Source organism: Nannospalax galili, unplaced genomic scaffold (assembly GCF_000622305.1).
Source record: "Nannospalax galili isolate Female #2095 unplaced genomic scaffold, S.galili_v1.0 scaffold375, whole genome shotgun sequence".
In the NCBI taxonomy this organism is placed as follows: Eukaryota; Metazoa; Chordata; class Mammalia; order Rodentia; family Spalacidae; genus Nannospalax; species Nannospalax galili.
The window spans coordinates 365,902-380,178 of NW_008337054.1; the positions used below are offsets into that span (position 1 = coordinate 365,902).

The 14,277-nt window shown below is 43.2% G+C and overlaps 1 protein-coding gene across 1 annotated transcript in view; it reads left to right on the forward strand.

Moving 5' to 3' along the window:
- The window catches only part of LOC103733081 (gamma-aminobutyric acid receptor subunit rho-2-like), an 86,241-nt gene that overhangs the window by 36,365 nt on the left and 35,599 nt on the right, over window positions 1–14,277 (forward strand). The window contains 1 exon segment of the mRNA XM_008831851.2: window positions 12,056–12,123. Within this exon segment, the coding sequence (XP_008830073.1) occupies window positions 12,056–12,123 (68 nt within the window).

Consider the following 14,277-nt stretch of genomic DNA (forward strand, 5'->3'; position numbering starts at 1 on the left):
GGGAGATGGAAGCCCTCTGGGGTATGGCAGGAGGAACTTCTGACAGTCCAGAAGAGTATGTAGGAGGCCAACCCCCTGGTGAGCTACAGGGGAGGAGACTTAAGGACAGAGCAGGTCAAACACATTTGTCTCCATCCCCACGTAGAACTTGAGGTTCATGGAAAAAAAAAAACTCAGATAGGTGGGAGCAGCCCAGGAACTTTGACTCAAGAACAGAGATAGTGGCCCACTGCTTGGGCACAGCATGGAAAGGCTGTATGTGTGAATGAATGTGCCTGTGTGTAAATGTGTATAGTGTGCATGTACACATATTCACTTGCTGCCACATTAAGCATGAGAAAAAATGATAATGCCAGATGGGGTACAGGATGCTGACTGGACAGAGAAGCTGAAGTTGATCTCCTGACCACCCCAGGCCTGGGAGGGCATGCCAAGCTTTCATAAGTCCATACATGCCCAGTGAACAAATGCAGACACTGAAGTGAGCAGCACAGGAGTCTGGACTCACAGCTCACAGTGAAGAAGTCTTCTGAAAGCCAGAGGACCAGGGATCTGACAGAGAGATGGAACTGTTGTTCCTAATCAAACGCCAGTCTAGGACAAACGCTTAGAGGCCAAGACCACCAGCATGGGTCTGAGGGCTTCTTTCTCCTCCTGCCACAAGGTTACCTAAGGTGGGAGGAAACCTGAGGACAGAGACACTATGAAGGGAGAGATTCCAAGCCTGTTCGTTCTGCTCTAGTCACCCATTGGACACATTCACAGGCCCAACAGGAGACTTAGTGCTGAAAAGTAATCTTGGCAGTTTTTATCATCATCTCACAAGACCAAGGCCTTATCTGCAAGGCTATTGGGAAACTCACAACAGACTGCCCAACTGTGTGACCTACAAAATTTGTGATTTTTAAACACAACTAAAAGCAAAAAAAAAAAAAAAAAATCTAGGTGGCTGATTTTGCCTTTTTTTGGTTGTAATTTTGTATTTGGAACTCTTCTATGGCCTTTATACAGAGTAGCACAACTCATCTTCAAAAGCCACTTAAGGATAGTATCATTAATGTACCTACGTATTAGATAAGTTAGAAAACTGAGGCGCAGAGACATGTATGCCAAAGGTCACACTAAAGCAAATGATGAATACAAAATTCAGATCCAGGTAATATGACAATAGGTTTGTTTGATTATTTTAATTTTTGGTATCAGAGTTTTTGAAAGTCCGTTTCCCAGAATAAGGAAATTTCACAACCCCTCCATCTGTACCACATAAACACTTGAGTGCATGTGCATGCTTGTCCATGTGAACACACACAGAACCCCACCATCATACCCCATCGGCTCCAGATGATCACAACTTGTGGATGTTAGTGACCAGTGACAGGCACAGATGTAAGCAGTCAGCAACCAGCAAGTGGTATGAAGAACCCCCAAGGAGGGGATAGGGGTTGCAAGGCCAGAAGGGGAACCGAGAAGCAGAGAAATGACCTTCCTCCACCTTCTTTAGAGCCTGTTATATCTCCCAGCCCCAACAAGGGCACGGTTGCTTTCGTGGGCTTGTCTTCCAGTGTTGGATCTTAACCATTCTTGCAGCAGTCCTTGTCCCCCTGAAGAACTGATAGGGGAAGACAGGAAGGGGATGGTCAGAGGCCACTTCCCTAGTCCAGAAGAGAGCTAAGAATGGCCGTATTTCCCCACCAGAAGGGCCACAAAGTCCGCAGTGTGCCCCTTCTTCCTCTTCCATTGCTTAGGGGAATTGTATGCCATTGACTTTGAGTCCTGGTCTCTTTTCCCATGTTGACTGTCCTCTCTAATGTGTGCAGGTAGGGATGGGAGGAAGTCAGATGCAGATTTTGGAGGTGGACCGCCCTCTCTGGAGGTGGGCAGGACAGCCCTCTCTGGAATGTGATGGGGGAAAGGAGAATCATGGAATATCATAACTTGGACCCTGAATGTCCCCCGGAGGTCTGTGTATTAAAGGCTTGGTTCAGCTTGATGCTACTGTAGGTGGTGGAACATATAACAGGTCTAGTGGGAAGCTTTAGAGCACTGGGAGGTGGGGATTGCTCTCAGAGAGCATTGTGGGACCTAAATCTTTTCCTCCTTTCTTTTTCTGTCCACAAGAGGAGTAGTTTTGGTCCACCACACACTCCCACTATGATGTGCTGCTCCTTTTCCAGAGGCCTAAAAGCATGTGTCTGCCTGATGATGGGCTACAACCTCCAAACTTATAAGGCTTAAAATAAACCTTTTTTCTTTATAAGATGATTAACCTATGTATTTACTGTAGTGATGGAAAGTTGACTAACACGGGGAGAACAGGACCCTGTTGGACTTGAAACCTCATGTGAGGTGCTAGAGAAAGTCTCCTAGAAGAAAGGTTAATTGAAGTTGAGACCTAGTCATTTTAGCTGCACTGGAGAGTTTCTGAAGGGCCTCATCTTCTCAAACAAGCTTTGTTTACTTCTGTCTGTTTTGTTTTTGCAGAACCGGGGAATGAACTCAAGGTCTCATGCACACTAGGCAAGCATTCTACCTCTGAGTTATACCTGCTAGTTCTCAGACAAGCATTTCAATCACTATCTTCTGGATATTGCTTTCTCAAAATATTAACAGTAATTAATAGTAATAAGTAGTAGTGTTATTCATTTTTTTACTGTCTATTCAAGCTTTATGCTGTAATATACATTGAGAAAGAGCACTAAAGTAAGGTACAGTGAAATGGCTTAAAATAAAGGAATCTCCCTGGTAACTATCACTTTAGATCTAGGGAAAGCATAATTTTTTTCCCTGCAAACCTGACCTCCATTCACATGTGCTTTCAGTTGGCTGCCTCCTGGGAGTCACTTCCACTCTCCATATTTTTAGAGTATTGTGTGGTAGGTGTATCGGGTCAATAGGGAGAAAGCACTAGGACATAGGCAAAACTCTAGTGGGATAGAGTTTATTAGCAGACGAAAGCACACAGGACAGCCTCCTTTGAGATAAGCTGTCCAGGGCTTATCAGAGAGAATATCCTCTGTCAAACTGCCCTCTTCCATCCCCTTCTATCAGCCAGGATCTGGGTTATGGGGTAAGGGGTCTATACATTGTGAAACTTATCAGGGGGAAATAGCTTGTATCAAGACAGTTCCTACATTAAGGGATCCTGAGTGCAGGGGCTTGTTTGCCTTCCAAGATCGAAGGGGAAGCAGGCTGTGCTGAAAGGCTCTTTGCAGTAATCGGGTCTCTGGTCAAAAGGTACAGAGAGTTTGTTTATCTTGTCTTCCAAGATCAGGGTGCTCATTAACTTAGTTCCTGCATTCTCAGGGGGCTTGCAAAACCATGAGGCCCAACTGCATTGGGGAGGGAGTTGCTGTAGATCTGGACCCTAACATTGTGTGTAACCTTCAGCCAGATATTTTAGGGTTTTTTTTTTTGTTGTTGTTGTTGTTGTTTTTGTCTTTTTGAGATAGGGTCTCCCTGTAACCCCAGTGGGCCTGAAACTCCCTGTGTAGACCAGGCTGGCCTTGAACTCACAGAGATCTGCCTGCCTCTGCTGCCCAAGTGCTGGGATTAAAGGTGTGCACTGCCACGCCCAGCCCAATGTTTTATGAATTTTATATAACTAGATTCAGACTGAACATCATCCATGTATGAATATTCCACAATGTGCCTTTCACATTTGGATCTGTAACCCACTTGAAATTATTTTGTATTTTGGAGGATTTCTATGGAAAACCAATGGTCTCAGCACTAGAAACACCATCTTTTCTCCAGTGATCTACAATGACAGCCTTTATAATAAGCCTCATGTCCTGAAGTACGTGCATCCGTTTCAGGCTGCTCCACTCTGTTCTAGATGTAAGCTGTGTTCTTCACAGTGGCCTGTCTTAGGTAGTTCAGCTCAACTATAAATCTTGGCACCCACTAGAACAAGTCTGCACCCTTTTTCTTCAAGAACTTTTAGACCTTTGAATTTTATAACAATGCCTTTGTCAAGTTCCATAGGAAAGCCTAATGAGATTTTGGCTGGAATGTACTAAGTCTCTAGGTAAATATGGGGTAGTTCATATCTTTGCAATATTGAATCTTCTAGTTTGTGATGTAGTTCTCCATCGATTCAGGTTTTTAAAATTTCATTGTTTCATAGTTTTCTTTTGACAGGACGTTCAGATAGCTTGTTATATTTACTTCTAGATACTAAGTCCTGGACATTTTTGATGCTTTTATAGGTTACATTTTGAAGAAATTTACTTTTCTAACCTTGCTCCTGGAGGAGTATAATTGATTTTTATATATTGAGTTTGTAGTCAACAACCTCGTTAGATTATTAGGGCCAGTAAGTTGGCTTAGTCAGTAGAGGTACTTGCTATGCAAGCCTGGTGCCCAGAAGCCACATAAAGGTGGACAGAAAGCAATGACTTCACAAAGTTGTCCTCTGATTTCCATATATGCACCACGACATTCGTGTATATACACATAATAAATAAAATGTTAAAACATTAATTTGAATAACTTCTCTGAAACTGGCATGTAACATGCGAAACTTTTGCCTCCTTATTCCCAGTTCTCATAACTTTTTCGATTCTTCTCTTATGTGCTGGCACCGTGAGTGCCACCCTGAAGTGTCACAAACAGTCATGTGTGTCTCATTCCCATTCACTTTCTTTTTAAGGTTTATTAGATTTTTTTGTCAGGTGTGGTGGCGCACACCTTTAATTCCAGCACTTGGGAGGCAGAGGCAGGTGGATTTCTGTAAGTTCAAGGCCAACCTGGTTTACATAGAGAGTTCCAAGCCAGGTGGGGCTACAAAAACAAAAAGATTTATTTTAAATGACGTATATTCCTCTGTGTCTCTGTGTGGGCATGTGCAGATGCCTGAGGTGGCCAGAAGAGGACGTCACATCCCTGGAGCTGGAGTTGAGACCATGAGCACTGCCCCACGTGGGTGCTGGAAGCTGAACCTCCTCTGCAAGAGCAGCACATGCTCTTAACTGCTGAGGCATCTCTCCAGCCCCATCGTTCCCAATCTTAAAATCTTACAACACTGTACCATCAAATGATGTTCGCTTAGTCATTTGCTTCTTTTCAGGTTGAAGTAGTCTTGCATTCCTATATATTTTTAAAAAATCACAAATGAGTATTAACTTTAACAAAGTCTTTTCCTACACCTATTTGAATATACTTTTCTCTTTTAGCATGTAAGGTTGGATAATTATATTAATTGATTCTATTTTTAAAATTTCCAATTTTATACAGAAATTTTCAGCCTTAATCTCTTTGCATGCAATATACTTAGATAGCTTAAAGTTTATGTTACTTCAACGTATGATGCTCCTTGTTTCTAATTCCAGTTGTTTTTTCTGTTGGTTATTGTATATGTCTTATTTTCTTATGTGCCTGGTTACTTTTGCTTATGAATTATTACTTAAAACATTAAAAAATTTATTACCATTTTACATGCATGAATGCTTGGTCTGCATGCATGTAAGTGTACTATATGCATACAATACTCAAGAAGGTCATAACAGGATGTCAGATCCCCTGGAACTAGGGTTACAAATGGTTGTTAGCAATCATGTGGGTGCTGGGATCTGAACTTGGGTCCTCTGCAAGAGCAGCCAATGTATTTAACTGCTGAGCCATCTCCTAGTCCTACTCATAACATTTTAATGGACATTGGAAACATAGGATGATATTATCTTCTGCTAGAAAGGATTTATATCTATTTTAGTCAGGTTCCTGGTGAAACACTTCTGGAAGCTTTAACTTGCTCTCAGCTACTGACATGGTTTGAAGTTGAGCTGTACATTAGGCAAGGGTCTATCCAACCTTCACTGCTGAGGTATGGTTTTTAGGACAATAGTGTAAAACAGCAACATTGGTGGGCTTTGGACTCTAATCCCTGTCTTCTAGCCCCATGAAATTACCAAAAACATCACCCACACGCTCAACAGAACAGGCAAACACTCCTAGAAGTTGATCCTAATACGAAGTGCATCTCACTGGTTTCTGATCCTCTCTAACCTTGCCCGGATAGTTCTGTTAACACAGATGTCTTCACCAAAAAGAGAGCAGGCTGAGGACACAGCTCAGTGGCAGAGTGCTTGCCTACCATAGATGGGCCTTGGGTTTGATTCCTAGCACCACTAAATAAATACTAAACAGCTATTTGTTTAGATTTTTAGTTTTCAGTAGAAAATTGTGTGTGAATTACTTAGTTTGCCATTATTAGTTATAGAAGCCCTTGATTCCTCTCAATGATAATAAGGCTGGGGATATAGCTTAGTGGTAGAGTGCTAGCAACCATCCATAACTTCAGTTCCAGGGGATCTGGTGTCCTCTTCTGACTTCTGAGGGCTTTGCATGACATGGGTATACTTGCATATGCAGGCAATACATTCATACTCATAAAATAAAAATAAATAAAAAATATTTTTAATGCTCTAGAATTAAAATAAATGTTCCATTCCTAAAATAAACCTGCTTTAAATGTGATATATTATCTTTTTAAATTTAGTGCTGGATGCTGTTAATGTTTTGTTCAGGATTTTAGATTCTGTGTCCTAAGTGAGGTTGACCAGTAGCTTTGCTTTTTCATTCCTTGTTCTGACTTCATAAAACAAATTGATGTTTTTGATGTCTCTTGGTTTCTTAAATGTTCTTACTGTAAGCTCTGGAACAGAGAACAAAATGTGTGCTAATTTCCCCTAAACTTCTGATACTTTGCTAGGATAGCCATCTGGACCTATTGTTTTCTTTGTGGGAAATTTTAAATTACAGACTCAATTTTTAAGATAGTTATAAGACTTAACCAGGTTTTGGCATTTAGCCTTTATTGGTAAAAAGTTGTTCAGAATAATCTATTTACTTTCCCTGTCTGCAGTGTGTAGTGTGGTGCTCTTCCTATGGTACTGGCTATGTTTGCCTTTTTTCTTATGCCAAGGTTAATCTTATCAGAACTTTTTCCTCCCTCCCTCTACATGTTCCACTTAGGTTAAATAAACATTAGGTTTCTTCCTGAAAGGAATCTCTTGATCTTCCTCCCACCTTTTTTTCATTTTTTTTGAGACAGAATTTCCCTGTAGTCCCAACTGGCCTAGAACCTGCTATGTACCAGACTGGCCTGGATCTCACAGAGATCCATCTGCCTCTGTCTCTCAAATGTTGGGATTAAAGGTGTGTATTACCATGCCCAGCTAATTTTATCAGTTTTATTTTTTCTCTCAAAGAGCCAATATTTGTCTTTGTTGACTTGTTATAGGCACATTTATTTCTATTTCAACACTTTTTGTTCTTAGCTTGACGGTTTCCTTCTATCTGCTTTAACACCCTTCTGTTCCTAACTTCTTGTTTTACTTTTGGTGCTGAGATTGAACTCAGGACCTATGCTCTACCCCTGAGCTACGTTCCCAGCCTCTTTTTCTAACTTTTTAAGCTGGGTGTTAAGCTTGTTAAATTTAAACATTTCTTTTTTTCCTGACAGATTCAATTAAGGTTATAAATTCCCCTGTAAGACATATTTAGCCTGCATTCCATACATTTTTATGTGTATTTTTTTAAAAAATCACTTAAAAATTTCTACTTTGGGAGTTGGAGAAAAGGCTCTGCTCTGGTTGAAGCACTTCTGTGAGCTCTTTCCCCAGCATCTACGTCAGGTTACAACCACCTACAGTCTCAGTTTCAGGGGACCTGACGCCTCTGGCATCCACAGGCACCCCCATATAGGTGCATGTAACCACAGGCAGGCAATACACATGCACATAACTAAAAATCTTTTAAAAATTTCTAATTTTCACCATTATTTCTTCATTGATACATGGATTTTCAGAAGAATATTATTTAGTTTTCAAATATACAGAGATTTTCTAATTATATATGTATATATGTTCCTTCCTTTTCTCTCTGCTTTTCTTTGGATTGCTTTTATGTGGTTACTCCTATTTTAGTTAGGAAAATGCATACTCTTACCTAGAAAATAGCCTGAGTCCTTGGTTTCTCATATTTGTTTGTAAATCTTTTACTATTCTCCCAGATAATGGAAAGACTTCGGGATGCTTGTAGGCCATTGATACCTGATCTGCTTAAAAGATATTTTGATGGCATATTTTGATTTGAGTTTTTCAACTACACAATATATTATTAGGATTTAAAAAGATCAGTGTTCATTTAAATTCTGCACATGTGCCCTTTTCCTCATTCTTTTTAACCTCAGTTTTCCTTTTTGAAAAACATTCACGGGCTGGAGAGATGGCTAAGAACAGTGGTTGTTCTTGTAGAAGACCCGGGTTTGAACCCCAGCACCCACATAGCAGCTAAAAATAATAAATAAAATTAAAAAAAAAAAAAAGAAAAACACTCACATGGGGCAGGACCCGTCGTCAAGTTCCCTCAGCTTGTCTGCCTGGAGACCCTGTCTCACACTGATTCTTTTTAAATTACACTTATTTATGGGGGGGCGGGTGTTGTACCACAGTGCATGTATGGAGGTCAGAGGATAACCTGCTAGAGTTGGTTCTTCTTTCACCATGTGGACGCAGGAATCAAGCTCAGGTTGTCAGACTTGGCAGCAAGTACCTTTACCTGTTGAGCTATTTTGCTGGCTCAACATTGATTCTTGAGGAGCCAGTGAGGAAGAAATGACATGTATTTTTATTAAAAAATCTACAATCCTTCACGGTATTTTTCAGGTCTTGTGGGACAAGTAGAGGCAGAAATGCCAAAACTGAACCTTAGTGAGACACGGGCATTTCTCTTCTATGGCCTTGAACTGGTCACTTCACTGTCTGTTCTGCCTGACATGCTTCTGTGGTCTTGGAATCAGCTTACCAGACCCCTCCTTTAGGTCAGAAGAACCCACAGTGATGCTATGGAGCCAAGTCATGAGCCTCTGGGTTAACTACTTTTCCTCTAACCTGATAGAACTCTTACCAAAAACATAAGACCGGTGATAGAAGAGACCATTAACTGGGAGGAATGCCCCTAAATCATGTGAGGAAGGGCCCAGAGTACTGCTCAGGTAAGCTTGGCAGTGGGATGGGCCAAAAAGTGCAGCCCACCAAGGGCCGGCTGCTGGTCTCCATTTAGACTTGAGGAGCAGGTGCCCCAGGGAGCTGTGGAGCCTTCCACAGCTCAGGGCACTGAGGCCTTGGCTGTCACGACTCCTGGGACGTGTCATGGAAGCACAGATATCTCCCTCAGAGATTTTTGTCAAATTTCTCCTTAAAAGGGTGGCTGGAGCATGCCAGGCCCAGAGAACAGAGAAGCTCAGTAATAGACACCATGCACGCTTATGTGTCTTAGCTGAAAGGCATCCTGAGCACACAGCTTCTGCCAACACTGTACATACTGTCTGAATACCAGGCCACTGGATTTCCAGTGAGAGCAGGCACTCTATGATTTCTAGCCTTTGGTTCTTGTAATGTAGTGGGTCACCAGGCACTTGGGGGAAAGGGAGTAAAGGAAGCAGAGCAGAAAACAGCACATTTTTCATAGGAAGCAGCTCTATCCAGGGGTTTAGGGTCCCTACTTTGGGCCATTTCAACATCTCAGATTACAGAAGTGTCTAGAAGATGAGATAATTAACCAGCTCACACTCTTTGATGCCAGTCTGAGGACTCATAGCACTGGGGTGATGGTGGGTATCTGGGTACTGGGAGAAGGTCTAGGCCAGGCTGCTTGAGGACCTGTCCTCACACTGCAAGTCTTTAGGGAGCAGAGAAGGCAGGCTAGTTGTTCTCCAACCCCTAACCCATTCTACTTCTGGCACCTTCAAAGCATCGTTGGAGTCTGAAATAAGAAGAGAATATGGCTGTCAGAACAGAGTTTCTTTTTACATTTAGTTGTGTGTGTGTGTGTGTGTGTGTGTGTGTGTGTGTGTGTACCATGGAGCACAAATGAAAGACCTAGGACAACTTGCAGGAGTTGGTTCTCTCCTTCCACTATGTGGGTTCCAGAGATTGAACTCACATCATTAGGCTTTTTGGCAACCACTCTTACCTGTTGAATCATCTCACTGACCAAGAGTAGAGATTTATTTTTTCAATTTATTATTTTATTTTATTTGTATGAATTTTGCCTGTATGTATGTAGGTGCACCATGTGCATGCAATGCCCACAGAGGCCAGAAGACAGTGCTGGATCCCCTGGAACTGGAGTTACAGACAGTTGTTAGCAACCATGTGGGTGCTAGGAATCAAACCTGGGTCCTCTGAAAGAACAGCAAGTGTTCGTAATCACTGAGCCATCTTTCCAGTGCCTGAGTAGAGAGTTCTTATAGGTTGTAACCTAAGTCATCAACTGAGCAACAGAGGAAGCTAGAAAGACACCTTACACCCTGATTTATCTGAGGCAAAAAAAAAAAAAAAAAAAAATCTATGTTCATCTTTTATGTTTAAGAGCATCAAAAATATCCTTTCAATCCTATAGTAACAGATGGAGTCCTCCAATTCCTACTTGCTCTGGACATCTGACCCCTTCCCTGCTTCAGCCAAAGTTTCAGTCCCTCAGGGCCCGAGACCCTGAATCCCCAACCCTTAGGGCTGTCCTTCTCAGACGTCCATAGGGCAGAACATCCTGGTCAGAACTCAAGGGCCTAGATGCACAGCTTTGGACTGTGCCTCTTCCCAGAGGGTGGAGCTCAGCCTCCACCTGACTCCAGAAGACTTGCTTGGCTGTGAATGTAAAGGTATTTGTTAGTATGCATGTATTGCCTGCATGTAGGTAAGCACACCCATGTCATGCAATACCTGTGGAGGATGGAAGAGGCTTTCGTATCCTCTGGAACTGGAGTTACAGACAGTTGTTAGCTGCCATGTGGGTGCTGGGATTTGAACCCAGATCTTCTGCAAGAACAGCCAGTATTCTCAACCGCTGAGCCATCTCTTCAGCCCCAAGTTCTTGTTTTTTTTTTCAATTTTATTTTTGACTTATTTATTTTTAGTGTATGTGTATGGGTGTTTTTCCTACATGTATGTAAGTGTACCACATATGTGCAGTGCCCTTGGAAGTCGGAAGAGAGTGCCTGATCCCCTGGAACTAGAGTTACAGATGGTTGTTAGCTGTCATGTAGGTATTGGGAACAGAACCTGGGTCCTCTGTAAGAGCAGCTGGTATTCTTAACCTCTGAGTTATCTCTCCAGCCCCCAAGTTCTTGTTTTTTTTTTTCCTTCTATGGTTTTTAATATTAATTTTTTAATTAAAAATATTTTATTTAAAAAAATTTGAGACAGTCTGGCTGTTGCCCAGGCTGATCTCAACTTTGCAATCAATCTTCCTGATTTAGCCTCTGGAATAGCTGAGATTACAGGTGTGTACCACCATGCCTGGCATCATCAATACCAAAGTCATTAAGACATTTTTCTGCAATACATAAGTATAGAAAAGTACCCAAATTATCAGTATTCAGCTTACTGAACTCTCACAGAATAAACATGAATGCAACCATCATCCAGTTCAAGAAAAAAGACAGGGCCCCCTAGACAAAACACAAACAGTTTTAGAAATCTGGCCAGAGACCAGATGAAACCCAGTACTATAGAACCTTGTCCAACCTGTCCTTCTCAGCAATGCAGCAGGACCTAACATTTCAGATTTGTCTCATCCTAGATTGAAGGCTCCTAAAGAGCAAGACCCTAGCTATATGCAGTCCCTCTGTAGGTAGAAGGTCATCCAACCAAGATCAGAGGCTTGAGAGCTTTTTCTGTCTTTTTGAATGTCACAGGAGCATGGTGACCAGGATTTCCACTCTGGCACTGGAGTCACACTATTATCTCCATCCACTCTACAGACACAGCTCTGATATGTAGACAGCCACGGTCCAACTCTTAAATTCAACCCGCAAGAGTAGATGAACATTCATCTTGGTCTAGGAACAGCACATAGAGCAGACCCAGTCTCTGACCTTAGTGATAAAGTGCAGGTACCCCTATATGTCGGGAACTAGCAACCCTCCCCCAAGAATTCCAAGCCACTGTTTCACCTTGGAATAGCCCTTGCTCCCAGGGAAGGTGCTGGACTGTTTCTCAACCCCAAGTCAGAGAAGACTGTGTCTTAATCAGCTGTGTTTACTTCCCCCCAGGCCCTGCCATCCCTGTGGGTGTGGACGTGCAGGTGGTGAGCTTGGACAGCATTTCCCCGCTAGACATGGTATGCACAGCCCCAGGCTCACAGTTTCAGGAAGGAATCACTCTGCTGAGATGTTAAACATGGGGCCTCCAGGGTGTGGGGTTGTGGCTGTGAGAGCAGAGGGGAGCTGGAGGTGACAAAATCTGGGCTTGGAAGTTGACTCAGGAACAGTAACATCTAAAGCAGAGTACATGAGTTAAAATAGCTTAGGAAGAAGGCCTAAGACTTTGCTTTGTGAACACATGCTGCAGGTGATGCAAGGGGCCAGATGAAACACACTTGGAGAAGTGCTGGAGATGGGCATTTTGATGGAAATCCTGCAGTCTTTTGATTTTCCATCCCTGCTGTGAGCACAGCTCCTCTCCACACTCCGTGGCAGCCCCTCCAACCCTCACCCTCCATGTCTGCTCCATCACTACACCCAACTCTTGACTCTCCTGTGGAGGCTCATTTTGAAGGGAGCTGGTCCCTCTATGCCTCCAGCCTCCTCTTCTGGTTCAGTGAACTGCTCTTTTAGTTTGCAGACTTCTTCTTCCTCAGGGTTAGGGTATATGGTCTCCTTCTGGTCCTCCTAGGAGTCTTCCTTCTTATCCTTCATGGCTCCGTTGAGGTAAAGTTTCTTTGAAGGCATACCTGACCTTCTGGTCCATCTGGTCTGGGGTTTCCGCTTTTCCTTTATAACTCAAACATCAGTTGTAGTCGTGTTATAGATTTGTTTTGGAGTTTCCTTCCCTTCCCTTCCCTCTCTCCCCTGCCCTCCCCTCCCTTCCTTCTCCTCCTTCCTCTCCTTATCCTCCTCTTCCTCCTCCTCTGTTTTTGGCAATGTTGAAGTTCAACACTTTGTTGGGACATGCTGTCCTGGCCTCCATCTGCACCTCCCCCGCAGTGACCTTTTGAGCCTCATGGTTCCTCAGTCTCAGAATTGTTTACCAGCTCATTTTCCGGTATCAGGTCCTGAGAACACCATGACCTGGCACTGATCCTGCAGTCATGCTACTGCTCCCCCACCCCTGTTGGGTCAGCTGCCTTCTGGGCTAGGGTATAAAAGCAACCTGGGGCTGAGAAATAAAGGCTTCTTCTGCTACAATAAAAGTGTGATTGTCTCTTCAATCCTGACGTCCTCTGCTTGGAGATCAGCTTCGTGCCACCGCAGAGGTCCCACTGAGATCTGAGAAAAAGAGGTAAGCGGACAGGGTCGTCCCAGGCCGGCAGGGGCGTATTGGGGTTACCATGGGTAATACTAGCAGTAAACAGGAATTGCAATATCAGGTTAAGAAACTGCTAGAAGAACAAGGAACAGCAGTAAAAACAAAGACAGTAGACACACACTTTCATTAAAACAATAGCAGCAGCCAGTCCCTGGTTCCTAACTGGAGGGGGACTAAATATCCCTGACTGGGAACAAGTAAGACGGGATTGTCAAAAGAAGTTGCAAAAGGAAGGCAGTGATACCTTCCCAATAGCTACATTTTCTTTGTGGCGCCTGGTTAGAGACGCTTTATTAACAAAGTGAAAGTAAGACAAGAACTTGAGGCAGCGAAGGAAGTTTTGCAAGAAATACAGGAGGTGGAAACCCGCTGCTCTTTGGGATCTGCTGATGATCTAGACCAGGAAAGAGGGGCATGTGGAGGTTCAGGAGTCTTAAGCTCTGCCACATCAAGACCACATAAACTGGGTCCCTATGACCCTGAATCTCCTGAAAGTAGTGAGGGAAGCTCAGAGGAAGAGGAGGAGGAGATGCTTCACAGGGAAATACAGGAACTAAAAACAAAATTAAAACATATCAGGTTAAAGGAAAAGACACATCATCCTCCTCCCTTGGCTCCACCCATGGAAGAGTGGTGGTGGAGGTCGCCAGACTATAAAAATGATGTAGAGCCAAGGGTCGGGGTGTGTTTCAGGCTGCGTATTGTAGCACCAGTAATAGAAGTTCCCGACCCTAACCAACAAGGTCAGGTACAACGACAACATCTTGCACTGCAGTTTAAAGACCTAAAAAGCCTTAAAGAGGCTGTGGCGACCTACGGGGTCCAGGCTGCTTTTACTATGACCATGGTGGAGTCATATACTTCCCAAAATTTAACACCCAGTGATTGGCAGCAGCTATGCCGTGTGGTCCTGTTGGGAGGAGATTATCTCTTGTGGCGGGGAGAGTACCAAGAACAATGTCTACGA